Source organism: Miscanthus floridulus, chromosome 1 (genome assembly GCF_019320115.1).
Source record: "Miscanthus floridulus cultivar M001 chromosome 1, ASM1932011v1, whole genome shotgun sequence".
Classification (NCBI taxonomy): domain Eukaryota; kingdom Viridiplantae; phylum Streptophyta; class Magnoliopsida; order Poales; family Poaceae; genus Miscanthus; species Miscanthus floridulus.
In genome coordinates, this window is record NC_089580.1 from 200,970,487 (window position 1) to 200,990,206 (window position 19,720).

Here is a 19,720-nt window from a genome sequence, read left to right on the forward strand (position 1 = left end):
CTTAGTATACTAAACTACTTATACAGATCGGTTGACATATCGATAAACTAGAGATATAAAAAGAAAATGCACATACTTGAACATCATTTTTTGGGTACTACAGACTCTATGAACTGTGTACGATGGTTAAAAAATGAACTGTGTACGATGGTTAATAAACGCCGCTCGTACCAATTTTAACTGTGTACGATGGTTAAAATTGGACTCTGTGGCACATCAATAATAAAAAATGAATTTCTTCCTCTATATAAAATAAAAGCGTGGGAGAGTTGAGTTCAGACTATTTTTCCAATCTAAGAGAAGCAAATGGCGCCGCTTATGATATATATCTAGAATTTGTGTTACGCATGAGATCGCTTTTTAATTGGGTCCATAAACCCTCAGACATTAGTAAGAATATTGGACGATATAGTTTTTTTTATAATCAATATAAAAAAGGCTTGATGCTTAAACACAGTAGTACACGCTGGGCCTAGAGACGCCGCTGGATGAGACCATCTGCTCCAGGCCCATGTAAATTTGCAATGTACATCTAATCCAAACATGCCTGCCCCGTCCATCTCCCGTTTCCCCGCTTGCTCTCCCTCTTTCTCTCTCTCGGCGACGAGCCTGGGCGACCGCTGCCGCCGCCGCCGCGCCTAGCCCAGGTCTCCATCGGACGCTTCGCAAGGTCTTGTTCAGTCCCTTCGCCGGCGACGAGCAACACTAGGTACGTCCACGCCTCTTCCCTTCCTGCTGTGCGAAACCGAGCACCCAAACCCTAAACGTTTGTATTCGGATGAATCTTGTTGCATCTGCAATCCTCTTTTTCATGATTCATTGTTTTTTGCGTGATTCTTCTGTTAGATCAGGTGCATGATTTAGCAGCGGCAAATATGGAGTCGGCAAAAGATTACTCCCTCTTTAATGATTAGTTATGAGGTTTGTTTGGTTGGACGATTTGAGTTGTTTGGTTGGACGATTTGAGCCCGTCACCGTTTCACAGTGTGAATGGATTGCGTTGATTGCCGTTCGGACTTACCGGCCCGTAAATAGATGGCAGCGTGAATGGATACAGCGCAGTATATGTATATCTCCGTTACCCCTCCTCTCAGCGCTATTGGCTCCGTTCCCGGAGTCAGCTCCGCTGCCCCGTCGTCACCCCGTGTGCACGTCCAACCAAACAAATCGTGTTAACCCTTGCCTTGTAACAGTTGGCGCTGGTTTCAGTTCCAAATTACGTTGCCGTTGCCTGCGCCGAAACAAACAGCACCTAAGATTTAGCGTATAGCTCTTGGCTTCTTGCTTTACTGTATGTATTTCTTGGTTTTTTAGTACTCAGTTATATGCATTCATACCCATGGAACTTCCATTTTTTATTTCAACTAGCAAACTTGCCCGTGCATTGCAACGGAGTTTATATTTTATTGCTGGTTACTCAGATGACTTATAACCTGATGATTTATTTAACGATCATGACATATTTTATAATTCGTCTTGCAATAATCGAACTCATTTCCATGATCAGAGGATAGAGGTATGATCACAACATGTGTTTAAATACGGTGAACAAACCAGGTAAAGTATTTTTCTATACCATTTTTATTTTGTTCCAAAAAGCACTCCAGTTCCAGCAGCTTCCGGTTCTATCCTTATCCACACCAGCAGTCTAGCACCTCTTGGCTTCCAGCATATGGCGGCACTCCGAACCACATGACACACTTCGCCGATGCAGCACTCATCTCTGTCCCAACCAGTAAACCGCTCGAAGCAGCAGACTCCAATCGTCGTAGCCTGGTAGTGGTAGGTTGCCCCAACGCATCAGATCATCACCGGCATCGTCGGGCAGTTCTTAGCTTTGGTCTTGAAAAACTGTTGGCTCCCATGCTCTGAACATTCTCACTGACTTGCCGATCGAAACCGACGAGGAGCCACCGTCAAAAGAGCTTCTTGGCTTCGCTGGCAAAGAGCTGCTGCAGTTGTAAGCAGAGATGCTGATTTTGCTCATCTTCGGCGAGTAGTGATCTTCTCCTCGGCCTCTGATGATGTGGTGCTGCAGCTCCTCCTTAAAGCGCTTTTCGCTGCCGCCGTCCGGCGCTCGGTGGCCGGGTGCTAACCGTGGACGAGGAACGGAGGCGGCGCCAGCGGCGAGGAGGAGATGGAGGAGGACCTATATGGACTCCTCCCCTTGGCCTTGGCATAGTACTCCTCCTCGCTTGCCTTGCCAGCGTCTCCTTGGACAAGGATCAAGCTAGGGACCGGGACAGCCTCTTTGGGGACGGCGAGAGGCTCGGCGACGTGGGTCGGCGCGCGTACAGCCTCCTGGACCGTGACCGCTATGCATGGGATCGGCGAAGGGAGCATGGTTTCGTCGCGGCCGCAAACGCACCGAGCCCTGAGAGCTTTGATGCGACCGCGCACGCGGCGTCTTGACAGCCCCCGCGCTGGCGTCCTGTGCCAGCTGCGGCTTCAGCTTTCAGACGGGTAGCGACAGCGGCGCCTGTGCGTCCGCACCTGCCCGATCCGAACCCCACCGCCTCTAGTTTACATGACGACGATGGGCTCCATGCCTCCATGGGCCGGTGCACCTGCCAGGAGGGCTGTCCCGCACCAGCACGTCATCGTCGTCGTCGACACGGAATTCCGATCTGTGCTCCGTTGTTATGTTCTTCGCTCTTCCACATCAGGACGTTTCATTTTATTTGACCGATTTCTCATTTCCTTTCTTTTTACGTCCTTGTATATGTATTCTACCTGAACTCTACCGGTCCTTGTGTAGCTTGCCCAGATTACGCTGCTCCAGCACGGAAAAGATAGGGACAGATAGAAATAAATTTGAGGAGAGGCCGGTGTATGAGAGATGGAATAGACGACGAAATCGGAGAGATCTAATTGGATTAGGATTCCTAGTTATATAAAGAGAAGGGCTATAGGCGGTTTTCCACATTCAGAAAGTTAGTTAAGGGATGACCGGACCAAAAAATAGGTGGAGAGAAATTTTGCCTCTTTATTATTAGGTATAGATAACTTGTCTCAGCATGACTAAATCATTCATCTTTCTGAACCTGATGCACCAACATTTAAGTTTAAGGAAATGTTTTTTGGTTGTTACTGAAAATTATTTTAGGGGCGTACCCAGTGCAGAGAGCTCCCGCTCTGTGCGGGGTCTGGGGAAGGGTGTCCGTGGCAAGCCTTACCTCGCCTGTGCAATGCTAGGAGTATTTTAACATAGGCAAATAGAAAAACACAGAGATTAGCATGAGTTGGGTACTTTGCAGCGCCTTCTCAGTTTGATTATGTATTGGGTTTAGTTGTAGAAACTTGCTCTCTTACAGTTATGCAGTTATATTTTTGCTGCAGCTTGGCAGAGCAAACATGTTCAAATTTTTATGTGTTCGATTACGAATTTGTAGCTGCATATGTTTTGTTATATCACCAAATGAGATAACCTTACCTGACTTTTGGATTATAAATATTTTTTTCATAGCACTCTTTTGATTTCAGTTATTTGATCCTGCATTGTGGGATGCTTGCCAAAGGGAGGAAGGTAGCTGGAAGGGGTGAAGAAATGTCTGCACATTATGCATTTGGACCACAGGATGATGATGCAATTATTAAACACAGGCTTCTGACTAGGACGACGACCACCAGGGGTGAACCGCCACTAAAGAAGCTTCAGAAGAAGTTCATGTCCTTTGCCACTGAGATCGAGAAGGACACAGATAACGTAAGTGACTGCGAAAGACTGTACAAGGCCTTTCTACAGGAAATTAACACCTTTGAGCTACCTCTTCTGAAAAGCAAGGCTGTGGTTGATGCAAACATTAGGGAGAAGGAAAGCTTTAATGAGCTGCAGGTTGAGATTGAGCGACAGATCTTGCAAGCTAAGATTGATATTGAGGACCTTAAGAAGCAACTTGAGCAGAGCAAGATCGGGAGGCAGCACAAAGAAGAGTGTGAAGCCATCCGAAAGCTGATCTGTTTGCAGCCTCCGCGGTCAGAAACTGAAAAACTCATTGCAGATCTTGAGAAGGAGATAGCTGATTTGGAGGCTGAGAATGTAGCATGCATAAGGACTTTGGAACTGAGGAAGAAGCAGTTTGCCCTTCTTCTACATGTGGTAAGTTCACGCGTAATGTTTTTTTATTTCAGGTTGTGTTTTCATGTATATTATAGTGGCACATAGGAATAGAATGCTCAGTTAAAATAATATACTCATCTGTTCCATCCTACTAAGTATATAGGAGAAAAATGTGTGGCTATCTACAACATCATTTTTTTGTTAAATCCACCATGAAATGTCTGGATAGTGCATTTATTTGGTATTTAGGTATTAATACTTTTTATATTGATTTAGGACAAAACTACAATGACCTTACATTTTGGAACACAGTGAGTACTAAATGTGATGCTTCATGAATTTCTGGTTCTGATATCTACAGCACAGATAATTTTGTTATATGAAGTAACAATCAGATTAGGATTACGATTATATATGATTGATCTCTAAAAATTTACATGAACGGCCACCTAACCTTGTGAACATTTAATTTTCGACTGAAGTGTCTTATTGGACCTTTTGACTGGCACATATAAATAGGAAGTGTACATTTATTCTTTGAAACCATAATAGGAACTATACAGTTATTTTCTTTGAAACCATAATTCTCGTGCAGTTAACTTCTGCAGGAAACCTTCTTATATAGCATAATCAATTCAACCTTGTGGATTGATCTAGGAATGTCTGTTCATGTGGTGGTACCTTTTACAGGTTGAGGAATTGCAGATCTCGATTGAAGATGAGCAAAAGAGTATAGCAGATGAGTTGAGAGCTATCACCGTAGAGCAGAAGATGAGCATAGAAGAAGGGAGCGTCGGTGCTTCAGATTCCATGGTTGTTGACTGATCAAGATACATTCACATATGTTGCAGACCTGCTTGCAAAAATCGATCACATGGTTTTTGGACAATATGGAATCCTAACGAGTTGGTGGGAGGTGTCTTTGCACCTCATGTAAATTTAGCTGTATGCTACTATGAATTGAAATTAAAGTACACATTGTTGTGCAACAAAGTCAGTTCTTACTATATGCACTGAATAATGCTCCACTGTCGTTCTGGTTGAAGTGGAATGACCTCGCACTCCTAGTATGTTGAGTTGGTAGATGTCTTCGGTGTCTTGTACCTCATGTAAATTGAGCTGTATGCTAGTATGAATTGAAATTGAAGTACACATTGTTGTGCAACAAAGTCAGTTCTTAATATGTTATGCTCTCCAACTTCTTACGTGCACTATGCTGCACCGTCGTTCTGGTTGAACTGGAATGACCTCACACTCCTAGTAAGTTATAAGATTGATGAATCCATCTCTATCCATCTATATTATCTCTGCTATCTGTACCCAGTCAATAAGGCTGTATATTCCCCCACAACCCTCAAAGCTATAGTAGTTCCTGGCCATGTCTCAAGGTGCAAGGGACAAAGAGGGGGGCCACGGGGAGCCCCTGGCCGCTGCTGTAGTTCCATCGATCGAAGACACCCCTACCCCTGTAATCAACAGCACTGTGCCAGCCGCTGGTAGATGATTCCAATGGGGATGCTTAGAGTAGAGACAAACAATAGACCAACATATCGATATAGATGAACCCAGCAAGTATACAATCCACCTCGTTTGGATGGTCAATGAGCTACCAAACTGTACACTGGAGGTATTGAAGAAGAAAAACAAGTGTTTTTTTTTTTGTGCTCTAGAGTTCCTTGTCCTTGTGCTGATATGCTCGATGCTGCGAATGCTCCACATTGATTGGACGAAATTTGAGGATCTTTTGAACGCTGGCGAGATGGTTCACCTCCTTCGAGGGGGCTTCCTTACTGCTGCTAGCTGGTTTGTCTGTGTTTTCTTCAGAAGGTGCCATCTCATCACTTGTAGGTTTTGGTTCAGCTTCTGATAACAAAAGGGGAGCAATCATTGAATGAATCTACTATAAAGAACTGTGTTATATCAAAAAATAAAGTTTTTCACACTGCTTGAATGAGTTTCCCAATGAACCTATGAGTTGAAATGATTATAGCATGACTGACAAAGCCAGTACATACTCATGAAAATTATATTCGCTGGTTCAATCATAACCTTGTGACAGGATTCGGGACTGAGTTTTATGTGCAAATGATGTCATCTCATATGAAATGAACATCTGAAATTCTCAGAAGACAGAAGTGGCATAATAACAATGCACCAGATTCTGGGAAATTTAACAAGCCATGAAGAAATATTTGTCAAACATAAGGGCGGCGAGGGAGGGTAGTTTCAGAGTTCCTTACCACTTTCAGAGAATAGATAGCAGGTGCCAACAGTTTCTTCATATTCTCCGATCTGTCATTAAACAAGGCATTAGCATTAGGATTAGCACGCTTGGTAAGCAGGTTAGAGCCTGAAACTCTAAAGTACGAATTGGGAATTTCAAAGTTTTTTTTTCATTTTGTAAAGAAGAAAATCGCTAGAACAAAGAAAGGGATACAAATGCTTAACAGAATAAGTTGACGTCATCAGGCAACAAAATAGCTAATCAGTAGTAAATGCATGCTTGGTACTTAAGGAGTTATAAGTAACTTATGGGCTCCAAATACATCTTGTTTCCATCTTGTCCTGTTACAGTATTCAACGGCACAAGCTACAGTTATGACGAATATGTACTCTGTACTCTGTTAGTCACCAAGAAGTGAACTCAAACTAGTAATTGATTTTGATCTGGAAGACTGGCAATACAAGTAAATGAAGGTGTGTAAGACGATCTAAAGTTTGAAACTCAGTAAATTAGATAGTATGTTCATGAAAATGCAAAAACTTACTAGCACCCTGTGCAGCTAAGCACGAAGTACCTACAGGAGTACAAGACCTGCTACAGTCACACAACCCAAAGGCACACTACAGAGTACGGAAAACAATACCAGAACATGACTTACCATCTTCAGACTGTCACCTACTATCAAGGTAGGCGTCAATGTATCCAAACCCTGACAAACATGATTTTCACAACTTAGTAATAATCTAATGTAAAGGCAAATGAACAAAAAAAAATCCAGATATAGTTGCAAACTAAGTTATCAATGACCAAGTTGATCCCATAGAGTAGTAGATCCGGAGAAAAACCAGCTTACAGAGAGTACGAACGGAGCACCTGGGGATATGTCTGAATAAAGACAATTGTCGAACTCTAGCAATACATACTCTTCTTCCTCCTCCTCTTCCTCTTCACCAATTTCCTTATCTTTCTCAAGTGCTTCTGACATCTTAAACTGCACGGCAAACAAGACTCTTAAGTCCTATTCAGCACACAGGAGACCAGGCCAACCTATGTTATATATGTCAGTACCGTACAAGTATTGTAGCCAATCTAGCGTTGATAGCAAGTTAGCAACTCAGTAAAATCTTCAACAATGTTCTCAGATTAGTATGCAATTTCCCAAAATATCATTTGCGATACAGTGGCAGATCCTGCGTATTAGTTTATGATAAATCGAAACTATTGCTAATTTTCATTTGCAATGAAACAGAAACAACCCAAAGCTAGATTGCAATGGAGCAATGAATGTACCTAGCAAGACGGCAACAAATAAGAATATGACCTAACTCATGTCGCTTGACCCAAGAATTTTGTAGCCAAGCACACAAAAAGGCTGCAAAAGTCCAAATTCCTGACCAGATTTAGTTTCAACCTATTCAGCACAACATTATATGACAAGTGACAAAATATTTAGCTACTATATGGCTTACAAAATCCCAAATTGCTACTGTATTAGTTGATTTCAATCGTAACATGAAACCAATGCCAAAACCCTTCGAAACTAACAGTAACAGCAAGACCATGTTTGTAGCAACAGGTGAGATACTAGCATAGAATGCTAACAACACTTCATCCTGAAAATCTACATCTGCGAATTTCATCGCACGCGACATGCGTGATTGAACCCAGCGTCTAAAAGCCCTCCTTACCTTCCTTCCGGTCGAGGAACTTGAGCAGGTGAAGCGGGACGCGGTCGTAGACGGGAACGAAGACGGCCTTGACGGCGCCCTCGACGTGGTCCACGCCCCGGCGGAGCGGCCCCGCGCTCTGCTTGGCGTACGCGTACGCCGCCGCCGCCGAGGAACTTGCGCGGCTCGTGACTGAACTGACTACTAGTTCGTGTGACGGTGAACTGAAGTGTGAGCCTAAATCAAGCCAGCCCAGTAGACTTTTTAGCCCGTTTCGACCCAACCCAAACCAGCCCAAGATGCCCATCCGTTTTGAGTCCAAACCATTCTCAGCTTTACCACCAGCAAGGCCCACAGGCCACAGCAGTCATGAGTTAAAAAAAAACCTTTGGCACGTCTTCTAGAGGGCATTATCAATGTCTTCTATGTATAGATGGCCATCGGGCCGTGCCGGCCCGGCCCGGCGGCACGGCGTGCCGTGCTTGCCCGACGCGGTGTCGTGCCTCACTGGGCCACCGGGCCGGTCGTGCCGTGCCGCTGGCGTGCTCGTGCCTGGCCTCCGGCCCAAGGCACGGCCCGTGGGCCGTTTGGCCGTGTCGTGCCGCCCGCTGGCATGCTCGAAGCTAGCTGTCGAGCTCGAGACGGCGACGGCGTATGGAGATTGGAGAAGCCGACGGGCGACGGCCGCAGAAACGAGAGACAGAGAGAGAGGAGGTGACCTCGCAAGCCACGACGAGTCCCTAGGGGCTGGGGCCGGCGCGGGAACGCGGAGCTCGGGGCGCTGGGGCCGTCGCCCGCCGAGCTCACTCCCAGGTCCGGCGTCCCTGGGGCTGGGGCCGGCGCGTCGAGCTCACTCCCAAGGCGGAGCTCGGGGGCTCGGGGCCGGATCTGGCGCTGGGGAGGTGCCCGGCCGGCCGGCCGACAGCTGCCGGTGCAGCGGGTGGGGGAGCCGGGGAGGGGGCTGCGAGCCTGCGACGCTGCGTCGCGCGTCGCGCCGTCGCCGCGTCGGGGTGCGGCGGGTGGGTGTGGCCGTGTGGGGGGCGTGGGGCGTGGGGTGTTAGGGTTTGGGAGGGGGTATAGGTGTGGGGGGGGCTGGGCCTCTTAGCAGGCTGGCTGCCTGGGCCACTACCGGGCCGCCTCTTGGACCGGGCCGTGCCCGTGCCGTGCCGCGGGCCTGGAGGGTGGCCCAGACACGGCCTGGTGCCTCGGGCCGGGCCGGCACGGGCACGGTGACCATCGGGCCGTGCCGTGCTCGGGCCGGGCCAAAACGCCGGGCCACGGGCCGGGCCATCGGGCCGCGGGCTGCATGTACACATATACTTCTATGGACTTTTTTTAGAAAAGCACTACCAAACACTTACATGAGAAAATGGTTTGTGAAGTTAAAATTAAATAAAAAGTAATGAAGCCGAAGCCGTTCTGGCTTAGAAACCGAAGCCACAGAATGTGAATTTAATTTTTTGGCTTCACTATTTTTTGAGAAGCCAAAGGCCTGCCTGCACAACATCCTACCTGCATACCCAATCTAGTTGCAAAGTGTCGTTGCAATAACCCACAAAGAGTCCGTTGCGATCGTTGCAATAAGCCATATGAGAGCATTGGGATTTCTCCAAGCCATAGCTTATCACCAACAGTAGTTGTTCATGACGTGTTCCTGATTTTTAGCTAAGAAAAAAAACTAGACGATAGTAGAAGACTCCCCTGTGCCTTTGAAAATCGTCAATGCTCTCGTGAGGACGTCGACACAGCTTCCCACTCGCTACCGCGTATCCTTCTAATCGAAAAAAAAAATATCTACCCAGGGGGGCTCGCCTCGCAGGGGCTCGCCACTAGCCAGGGGTGGTCGTCCGGCAAGGGTGCTCATGCAGGGGTGCTCGCCTAGGCTGCGGTAGCAGGTGCTTGTCAGGTAGGCTGTTGTGGTCTCGCGTAGGTGCTCACCTAGGGTCGCGCAGTGCTCACCACTGCGCCGCCGTTGACCTCGGCGCCGGTGTCAAGCTCCGCAACACTAGCCTCCATTCGTCCAAGCAGTAAGTAACATTGCGCTAAAAACACATGTTGCAATCTTATGTTTCAAGTATTTCAGATGTTTCATCTGGATGTTACAAAGTAGATCGGGATATTGCACATGTTGCAATGGCTATACATGTATGTTGCAAGTGTATTTTTCAAATGTTTCAATTATTTATCAGAAGCACGTTGCAAGTGTATGTTTCAAATGTTTCAGCTATTTCAGACATATGTTATAAGTATTTTATCTGAATGTTGCATATGTTACAGTGCCTACATATATGTTGCAAACGTATGTTCTAAATATTTTATTTATTTTAAACATAAGTCCTCTGAATTACGAGTGTTTCATGAGGCGCGGGAAGCAGGCGCAGGCGCAGGCGCTCCCCACGGAGCGACGTAGGCGGGCGAGCAGGGCGTGGGCAAGCAGGCGCAGCAGGCCAGCAGCCGTAGGCGTCGGCTCAGACGCTAGCCACGCCATTTGAAAATAAGGTGTCAGGCTTCGATCCCGGGTCGGACGGGAGAGTCCCAGTGCTCGCTGCTCAGTCACACCGCGAGAAGCTTGGCCTGACTTTTTGCTAAGAGACTCGGTAAACAGTTTGTAGTACGATGAACAAGATACACAAGACTAGGTAACAAGCACCAGCCACGAAGAGTTACACTAAATATATAACATCACGCATGGATAAATTAAACATGTGTATTTGCACTTACAATTCATGAACAATGTTTTGATGTACAACAGGGGTTAGACTTCAGACGTGTTAATACACGGACAAATAAAAAATAAATACGGATTATTACATTTCTCCAGTTATACACCAATTAACTGACTGATGCAGGAAAGACTATGCATCTCCATGCACCAGCAGGCACCCGATACGAGTTTCCTAGTAGCATAATTCGAGCCGTACTTTTTACATGAGTCATGATCAGAAAGACCTTTCAGTGATTGCACCCTGGAGTGCGGATGGCCAATGCGGATGTCAGAAATGCCCATTTCCCACTAAAAAACATGCTGGAAATTCCTTTGCTCCTCTTGGAGAGTGGAAGAAGCCACGCATGGCTTCCATCACAACCGGGCCCCTGTTTCACCACCTTCTTCGCCTTCTTGACCAACTCTTGCTCGGTAGACATCGTCGTGGGGCCTGTGCCTTCCGTTGGTGTTAAGAGGAGCGACGACACTATCTGCAGCAGCTCACCCACTGCCGCTGTTTCTTTGCTGCCTAAGGACCTTTGGTATGATGATGAAGGCAGCTTCTTCACCAGGAATTTGTCCCTGATGAGCGCCTTCAACTTGCTAAAAATGGAAATGCTGCTGCCACTAACTTTGGTTGTCACACTAATGGGGAAATGGAACTTCTCGATCGCCTTGCTGACGTCGCTTGCTACGGGATTCAGGTGGAAGCTGACCTTCTTCGATGGCTCAACGTGGTGGAAGAATGTCTTCGGTGCACCGACCGTTGAGACGAAGAGCCCATGCTTGACGTCAACCTTCTCGTAGAGGTCGAAAGATGCATTAGGGTTGACGTCGTCTCTGAACCCAATAGCAAAGTCGTCAGGTTGAGATTGCGAGAAGATGGGTGCAGTGTCTAGGCCGCCGGCGTTAGTGGGATCGGTCAGGTGACCGGCTTCTCCTGCAATCTAGCTCTGAGTTAGTGTATGAATGAAGCATGAAGGTACTGTGTTACAGACTTACAATGCCCTATATATCTAAGATTTTGAACTGCTTCAAGTAGAAAGCATGAATGTTGCACCCAAAAATTTACATACCTGAATTGTCAGCAGTGTCTGATATGGGGTATTGTGTGATGCAGTCTGTTGGACTGCTTTCATCTCCTTCTACAACAATCTGCGTCATCAGAAAAAATCATCTCATATTAATAACACGAGAAGGTGAGAGGTTATGTGTACAAGCATCACATCCACAATTCTCATGAAGTCGATTAACTATTTTTTTTATAAGTGTCGATTAACTAATTACCTCTCCTAGGTCATTGTTGTGCAGCCTCACTCCTCTAAGGTTCTCTACTTGCCTCTTCTCTTCCTTGAACTCCTCGATGTCAGCGATCTCAACCAACCTAACCGGTTCATCGACATGGACCGGCTTCGACGATGCGAGTCCTGCAGATGTGCCAATGCAGCCCATATGGTAGAAATTGTCTGCCTCCTCTTTAGCCTTCACCCCAAGCTCAACGAGGGAAGATAGTTCGTTGATGTAGTGGGTGCTGGTGCTGCTTGTGCCAGCGCCTGGCCACATTTCTGCAGCGTAGCTGCTGCTGGAGCCGTTGATTAGCTCCTGGGAGGCCGACGCCACGGAGAGGAACTCTTGAAGGATGTCAACCTCGTTGGGGTTGCTGCGGAGCACGCTCGTCTTTGTGTCGAGGCTGACGTCCTGTGGGAAGTCCTCCACCTCCAGGGGAGGTAATGAGAGCCTGTGCTGAAGCCTTGCACACTCCAGTGCAACATCCACCTAAGCCGTAGATAATATGTGATTTGCACGTGTAAGCACTTCAATGTTCTTTGCCTCAATTACTGTGCTGAAAATACTAGCATTCTTTGTATACCTTGGATGGGAGGCATGAGAAGCTGGAAGAAGCAGGGTTCATGAAGAAAGGATTATTGGTGGCGTTAAAGGCGTCTTCACTCAGGAACTGCATCCATTTGCCATCCTCGTGAGGTGCACTCATCTGCATCCCGAACCCACCATACATGGAGTCCATTGGCGCCTCTGTCGGGAATGAGAAACTGCTGCTCTCGAAGTCATCACCTCTAACATCACTGGACAAGTCCAGCGTTGGGGAGCGGTCAACACTGCTTGCCATCCACTGAGGTTGCTCAATGGGGTGGTGCACTGCGCCATAATGCTCTATGATTTTTGGCCCAGGCGCTGTCTTCTTAAACACTCGGCATAATGCATACGCGTCCTGTGAATAGAAATGCAAGCAGTTCATATATGTCAGAGAAGCCTAGAAGCTATATCAGTCACCCAGCAGTGTGATGTTTCATACTAGCTGCATGGTTTAGGGTTTCAGGAAAATAAGGGGTTAACAACAATTGTGTAACGTTACATACTCCTGTCAGCCAGTGTCAGTCTCGCAATTCCTGTGAACAGAGTATGAGTAGTTCATGGTTCCCAAACTACACTACATAAATAGATTTACTCATCGGTAGCAATAAGTCGCACCTGTAAGCCAGTGTCAGTCTCGCATTCCCTCTGGTCGAGGCGGTACTCGTGCATGACCCAATCAGTGCGAGAACCATGTGGAGCTCGGCCCCGATAGTACACCAAGGTCTTCTTCACACCAACTGCACGCCTGTGCGAGTTCACCTTTCTGTCCTTCCCAGTTGCCTTCCAGTACCCAGATTTTGTTGCACGGTTTGTCCTTGATCCATTTGGGTACTTGCGGTCTCGAGGGCTGAAGAAATACCATTCAAGGTCTTTGCTTGGAAGAAATGATTTTTCTGAACATTTAATTAAGAGAGATGTCAGACGATATACAAAAATATACTGCATGGATGCTAAAATTTATTTGCATAGGTATGTGATAATCATTATTAGAATTCAAAGATTAGCTAAGATATAGACTACCAGAGAATTAGACCAAGATCACTTTATATCTTGGAGGCTGTGCACTTTATTTCATCTGCTTGACTTATGTTCATCTCAAGTCCCTTTCTAATTTCTTGCTTTATTTTGCCACTTAAAGAAGATAAAAGAATCATCTTATTTTATCTTTTCATTCAATGTATTTACTGGCATTCATTTCATACAATGCTATAGGTAATTTTTAGTAGGGAATAAAAACCGGAAATCTTGAAAGCCAACAAATGGATAAAGAGAATATATCTTTTCTTGAAATCTATGTGAGACTGACATGGCCCAAAATATATAAGCTTTAGCTTTGTTGTTACTGGGATAAAGGATTTCCTTTCCTTTTCAAGCAGCCCAATGCATGAGCATAGATTAGTATATCTACACGATCACCTTTACACTTGGCAGAATTTTGCCATGCCTTACGGTTCTTTTCAGCCAAAGAGAGCAAGATCTATCTATATTCCTACAATCCTACTTTCGGTGCGCATGAAACGTTTAAAGAAAACAAATTTCGTAATATGGTTAATCTCAGTTTTATCTCAAAGTTAGTATGGAAAATATGACTTTTATAAACATGCCCCTTTCTATAATTACAAGAAGGACAGAAACAGTGCCTGATATGCTTCGATCAAATAGAAATTGGAATTCAAATACAGAATAAAATAAATACATATAAAGAAAGTGCTAAATACATAAAGCCATCGTATATAATAAACTGCAATTTGCAAGAGCTAGTGATGCCTGTCAAGTATAGTATAGGTCGGTGAAGTGCCCACCAAGAAGGGAACATGAGCCTATTCTTTCCTCAAGAGCAAGGATTGCAGTTGTGGTTGAGCAATAGTATAAGGATTGAATAAGATTGCTTATTGTGTGTGCACAACATGGTATCCAATACAAATATTTGAAGCTACATATATGTGTGTGTGCTTTCCTTGTAGGGAAATAAAAGGTGTAAGATGTTAAAATCCTATTGCATGCAAAATTGCAAATACATTAATTCACAATAGAATCAAAACTTAGGAGGAAGGTGTTCCATAACTACTTCTTAGGAATGCTTACGCACTCTGGCCGATAATATATCAAGCAAACAATGATGATAACTAATTCATAATGCCAAATTTGTTCATCAAGAGTCAAAATGAAGAGCGAGATCAATCCAAGAATGGATATGCACATACCTGGCAAATCCCAGGGCTCACACTTGTAAAGATCAACCTCTGGAATGATTTCGAGCTCTATCTGTCTCCCATTGATCTTCCTCTTAAGGTAGTAGATGATGAGTTCCTCGTCAGTGGGGTGGAACCTGAAACCAGGAGGCAAACTGACTGGCGCCATTGCTCCCTCTGCCCTTTCCTCTCAAAATTCTCACAGCAAAAGGTGCTTGGAGCTTTGCAGTCGCCTGGTAGCAATGCTATCCGAAGCAAAAATTGTGGACAGCCAGCCAAGCCTGCTCAACTAGCTCTATATGAATGAATGATCAGCTACAAATAATGTACACAACCTGCTGAAACAAGAAATTACAGAAAAGCGTAAGTTGCAGAAAATTAACCAAGATCGTCGATCACGTATGCAACTAAGAGGTGCAGTAGAGAGGATAGGAGGAAGAGGAGGACGAGACCTCAGACCTTGGCTAATGGCAGACGCATGAGGAAGGAGAGAGGGAGGGAAAGGAGGAGGGGAGGGGCTGTGTCTTTATAGCAAAGTTTGGGAGATTATTTTATGCCGGGATTCTTGTCATCTTTCACATGAAGCTGTATTACCTCTCTCTATGTCCCCTCTCTCAAACTTTGGCTTTTGCTTTTGTTGTGTCCTGCGTCAGTAGCTTTATATCGGTGAATACAAATATCCCAATCTTCTCTTCTTGTCTTTGGCAGCCAAAGCGAGCTGGTGTAGCCGCAGCACTGTGTAGGATGGCTATTGGCTGCTTTGTGGGCCACCAGAGCAATGCCTAGTCAGCTCCCGTTGGAAAGGGTGAGGGGCCCAAGGTTGGTACTCGATTCCCTCACCTTTTTCCCCGCGACTTCCCTGTGACGGTTTACGTCACGTTCACACACGAGCCCCCATGTAGATTTGCCGGGGGGGACCTGCATGCATGCCTCGATGCTTGTGCCTGCATCTGCATGATTAGCAGCTAATACATGTACTACTATACAGTCATTAACTATCTCAACTGAGGAGCAACTGAGACTAGCGTCCTGTTCGTTTGGGCTTGTTTGGCTTATAGGTCATGGCGAAACATACTGTTGGCTGGTTTGGTGTGAGAGAAAAATAATGTTCGTTGGCTGATAAGCCATGACTTATAAGCCAAATACGACCAGACGAACAGGCTGTAGATCTTTTTCTGAAGCGGAGTGGCAACCAACTATGGGCTAAAGTGTACTTGTTCTTCTGTCCCCCATGTTCATGCTAGAGGGTGCATATGTGCTGCTGAATTGCCATATGCTTACTGTTACTGATGGCTGCATGCATGCATGCCGGCAATAGCTCAGCTCACCTGCCCAAACAATGTCTAAGAGACAAGTCAGTTGAGCCTGGTTCCAGACGAACTTATTACTAATACCAGCAGAATCTGAGTGATATATTTCGTATTTTGTCAAAGAGTTATACATTCTGATAGATCCAATGTATCTGCGTGTAAGAATGATACGTGTAACTCAAGCTAAGACAGTTGTATCATTCATAAAAAGCTCTGACTGGAGCTAGCTGGTTCACCAGTGAAATCTACTTTTCAGAAATCCAATCCTCGGTAGAAATAATAGCTGGTTCACCAGTGAAATCTACTTTCCAGAAAACTAGTTCAAGGAGCTGGGCCACCACTGAAATTTCAGTTGTTGCCAACACAACGGCACATGGACATGCCAACTCTGGATGCTCAGCTGTAGCAAAAGTGCAGTTAATTTCCATGAGATGCAAGTTTTGGGACAGACACAAATATATAGCCGCTTTTCTCAGCTTGCAACGCAATTCACATGAATACAAGCATGACAGTTTGACATGCATGCTCAGGTTCAGATAATTGTGTTGCTAACTCGGATTCAAAGTACCGGAACTACCGCCGCCAGAAAACCCAGCATCCGGAAAAAGATTGTGCTCACAGTCGTCCACGCTGGAAGGACGTACGCAAAAGGCTTCTGTTGGAGCTAGCGAGCAACCAGTTACTCCTGAAGGACCCCACTAATACAAAAAAGGACTTCATTTCACATCACATTTTGGCAGTAAAATAGCATATCAAGAAATTAAACCACCGCCCCCTGCAGAAGTCGGCAGGAACCTAAGACTAATAATATCCATTTTCTTCAAAAGAGCAGAAAGCAAACTAGAAGGTCCAAATCAGTTCAGAACATCGGAGCTGAATGAGACAGGTTGTGTTGTCCAGCTGACGAGGGACTGATACAGCCGATCTCATTGGTCGATGATCCAGTTTAACCTCCAGAAGCCCGGCCGTTCTCAGTATCCAATGAATGAGCCAGCCAATGAGCTAATGATGGCGACGATCCCTCAGCAGTCAGCAGCAAAACAAAAAGGAAAAGGTGGGTTATCCATCGAACCTACTGCTAGGCCTACATGGCAAGTGCAGGGCTGGGTCCCGGGAGCTTTCGGGGCCCCCACAACTTGCGGCTGTTGATGCATAGCTTGTGGGCCACTTTTCCTTTTTATCAATCCATCCGCTCCAGATTTAGGTTCCTTTCCCCTTTTCGAGTTTATGCTTCTCCCCACCCCCCACACAGCGGGTATCTCTAATACCATCTCAAGCTATTCTACTACATTGCTCCTCCTACCCCTAGCGTATTATGTACACATACATACCAGAAATACACATATGGAGTTTTGTGCCTATATTGCAATATAAATTGTCTAAGGAAAACTAAAAACAGAGGCGTGCAATTCTGAATAGATACCTTTATTATTGCACAACCAAATGGAATGAACCAGCATGATTGATGAGTATAAGTTATTACATTCAAAATGGCAATTCACTGGATTTTGAGAAAACTACTAATATATGTTATCTATTTGCTCGTTTATGTTAATCATGCTTAAGATTTGTCGCTATGATGCTAAAGCTGGGTGAATATGGTGTGCAATGTGAGAGAGATGGCAAACAAGTCAGGTCGATCCGACAGCCTAGAGTGAACAGGAAGAGCACACATGACGCAGGTAGTTTAAAATTTAAAAGCAATGTGTCTTAGTAACTCTTACCTAGCAATGATGGACTTAACAAAATGATAAAGTATGGTTAGCCAGCTCGATTCATAAGGAGACCCAGATCTCGCAACTTCACAATCGCTTTTAAGGAATGCAGGAAGAAGAAAGGGAGAATTTAGCCCACCTGGACCCAGCAGATCAGCTCATGTATCTTCATAATGATGCCAAAGACAAAAATTACATACTGATCAGAGTAATCAGTTAAGGTCTAATCAGCATGTGTTCAATTCAATTTGAAAAAATTACTTGACTCTCCTGTTTATTTTTGAACGATATCATTACTTTGCTTTAAGGTCTTGAACGTTGAGCTTTAGTTCAAAAAATGGAAATAATATCCAAAACACTTCTTTCTATTTACCTGAAGTTTTTCAGAGTTTGGACTAACCGCAGTCCGCTAGAACTAGTGTTTCGATAAAAGATGAACGCGTGCAATATACTAATGTGCTAAGGAATAATTCGTAGAACTTTGGAGGTGGTGTTGGGATCAGACCTTGAGTGCCCACATTGAAATCCAACAAGAGATGGGTGGCCTCTGCAAGCGGCAAGCAAAGTACTTCAACCTGGATACAAAATTAATTACAATGAAGATATACTGAGATATATTCCATTCAAAAGCATTTCAGAAAAGTTATTTAATCACAAAGGTTGCAGAACTGAATGCAGTGTCGGTTCTGATTATGGGAGAAGAGGAATCAAAAGAAAAGAAACGGCAACAGTGTAGCCGAAAGGATAGGCCACCCCTAGCCTCCCACTTTTGAAAGCCCAAAAGTCGGCCATTGTTCAAGTATCTTGGCTTCCACAGGGAATCAGATAGTACCCAAACAAGGAAAGAGATCTGAATACCTTGCACCAAATGGTGAAGCAATACGATACGGATAATATAACTTGGAAATAAAACTTTATATGTTTCCCGTGTAAACAGTTCTTGGTGTTCAACTGGGAAGGCATAAAGTTTCAGTTTCTCCTGTAGCAGTCCAAAACTCCAAATTCAGTTCCCACTAGTACCATTTTCTTGACTGGTACTGAACTGGTGATTAATAGCTGCAGGACCAATGTGTCCTGTAAAGTAAAGCAGTTTCAGCAACTTGCAAACAATTTGTCTATGTCAATGTCAGTCACTGCATGAAGCTTCAATAGTTCGCTACTCTCTGATTAGCATGCTAAGTAAGTGTCATGGCATGTCCATATTAAAGTTTTCAGTATGTGTGCATGATGGTGCTGAGGGAAGTAAGAATTGGTCGAGCGTTTACTGAGGTAAAAAGAATAGTGTTCCATATAATCATAATCCATTACTTCAACGTATATTGTCTTCAAATACTACCTCCGTTCTTAAAAAGAATGTCATTCTAGGTTTGGACTAAGTCAAACAAAAAATGGACTAAGTTTACAAAAAATATTATCAACATTTGCATCTCCAAATAGGTTTATTATAAAATTATATTCTATGATTAAACTAATGGTATTTTATTACGCATCATAAATATTAATACATTTTCATACATATTTGGTTAAACTTGATATTTGTTGACATTCTTTTATTGGGGTGGCGGGAATATAAGGATTCATTGTCTGGTCGTCAAATCAGATCTGCTATTGCAACAGAAAACAGTACTGAAGCATTTCTCGGGGAAGGAAACGTACTTTAGACTAGAATATTGGGGCCTTGTTTAGATTCCAAGTTTTTTCACTCTCTCTCCATCACATCAAATCTTTGGACACATGCATGGAGTATTAAATGTAGATAAAAAAATAACTAATTACACAGTTTGATTGTAAATTACGAGACAAATCTTTTGAGCCGAGTTAGACCATGATTGGACAATAATTATCAAATACAAACGAAAGTGCTACAGTGCCAAATACTGATTCCCAACCATCATCTAAACAAGGCATGGATGACACTTCCAACACATAGTTGTAAAACCCTTGATGCATAATGAAGGATGGTCAAAATTTTA

At 44.7% G+C, this 19,720-nt stretch overlaps 3 protein-coding genes across 5 annotated transcripts; 1 reads left to right on the forward strand and 2 right to left on the reverse strand.

Annotated features, from left to right (window-relative positions):
* The first annotated feature begins 530 nt into the window (after positions 1–530).
* LOC136509215 (THO complex subunit 7B-like) lies at positions 531–5,241 on the forward strand. Of its 2 annotated transcripts, none has more exons than XM_066504050.1 (3): positions 531–709; positions 3,467–4,099; positions 4,751–5,241. In XM_066504050.1, exons 2-3 carry the CDS (start codon positions 3,506–3,508, stop codon positions 4,883–4,885), a joined length of 729 nt encoding a protein of 242 aa, XP_066360147.1. In that variant the 5' UTR covers positions 531–709; positions 3,467–3,505; the 3' UTR covers positions 4,886–5,241. The 2 variants fall into 2 exon arrangements, with proteins under 2 accessions (XP_066360147.1, XP_066360140.1); XM_066504043.1 differs by having other exon boundaries at positions 532–709; positions 3,484–4,099; positions 4,751–5,239.
* Positions 5,242–5,593: 352 nt separating this feature from the next.
* Positions 5,594–8,157, reverse strand: LOC136509231 (uncharacterized). The gene is made up of 5 exons (XM_066504059.1): positions 7,973–8,157; positions 7,138–7,275; positions 6,943–6,993; positions 6,301–6,352; positions 5,594–5,923 (listed from the first exon to the last, which is right to left on the reverse strand). The coding sequence occupies exons 2-5, from the start codon at positions 7,267–7,269 to the stop codon at positions 5,727–5,729; spliced, it is 432 nt and encodes a 143-aa protein (XP_066360156.1). The 5' UTR covers positions 7,270–7,275; positions 7,973–8,157; the 3' UTR covers positions 5,594–5,726.
* Positions 8,158–10,839: 2,682 nt separating this feature from the next.
* Positions 10,840–15,040, reverse strand: LOC136509240 (NAC domain-containing protein 54-like). 2 transcript variants are annotated; one of them, XM_066504067.1, is made up of 6 exons: positions 14,735–15,040; positions 13,146–13,423; positions 12,526–12,885; positions 11,943–12,431; positions 11,732–11,810; positions 10,840–11,595 (listed from the first exon to the last, which is right to left on the reverse strand). In XM_066504067.1, the coding sequence occupies exons 1-6, from the start codon at positions 14,889–14,891 to the stop codon at positions 10,904–10,906; spliced, it is 2,055 nt and encodes a 684-aa protein (XP_066360164.1). In that variant the 5' UTR covers positions 14,892–15,040; the 3' UTR covers positions 10,840–10,903. The 2 variants fall into 2 exon arrangements, with proteins under 2 accessions (XP_066360164.1, XP_066360169.1); XM_066504072.1 differs by having other exon boundaries at positions 11,438–11,602.
* Between the last annotated feature and the right edge of the window lie 4,680 nt (positions 15,041–19,720).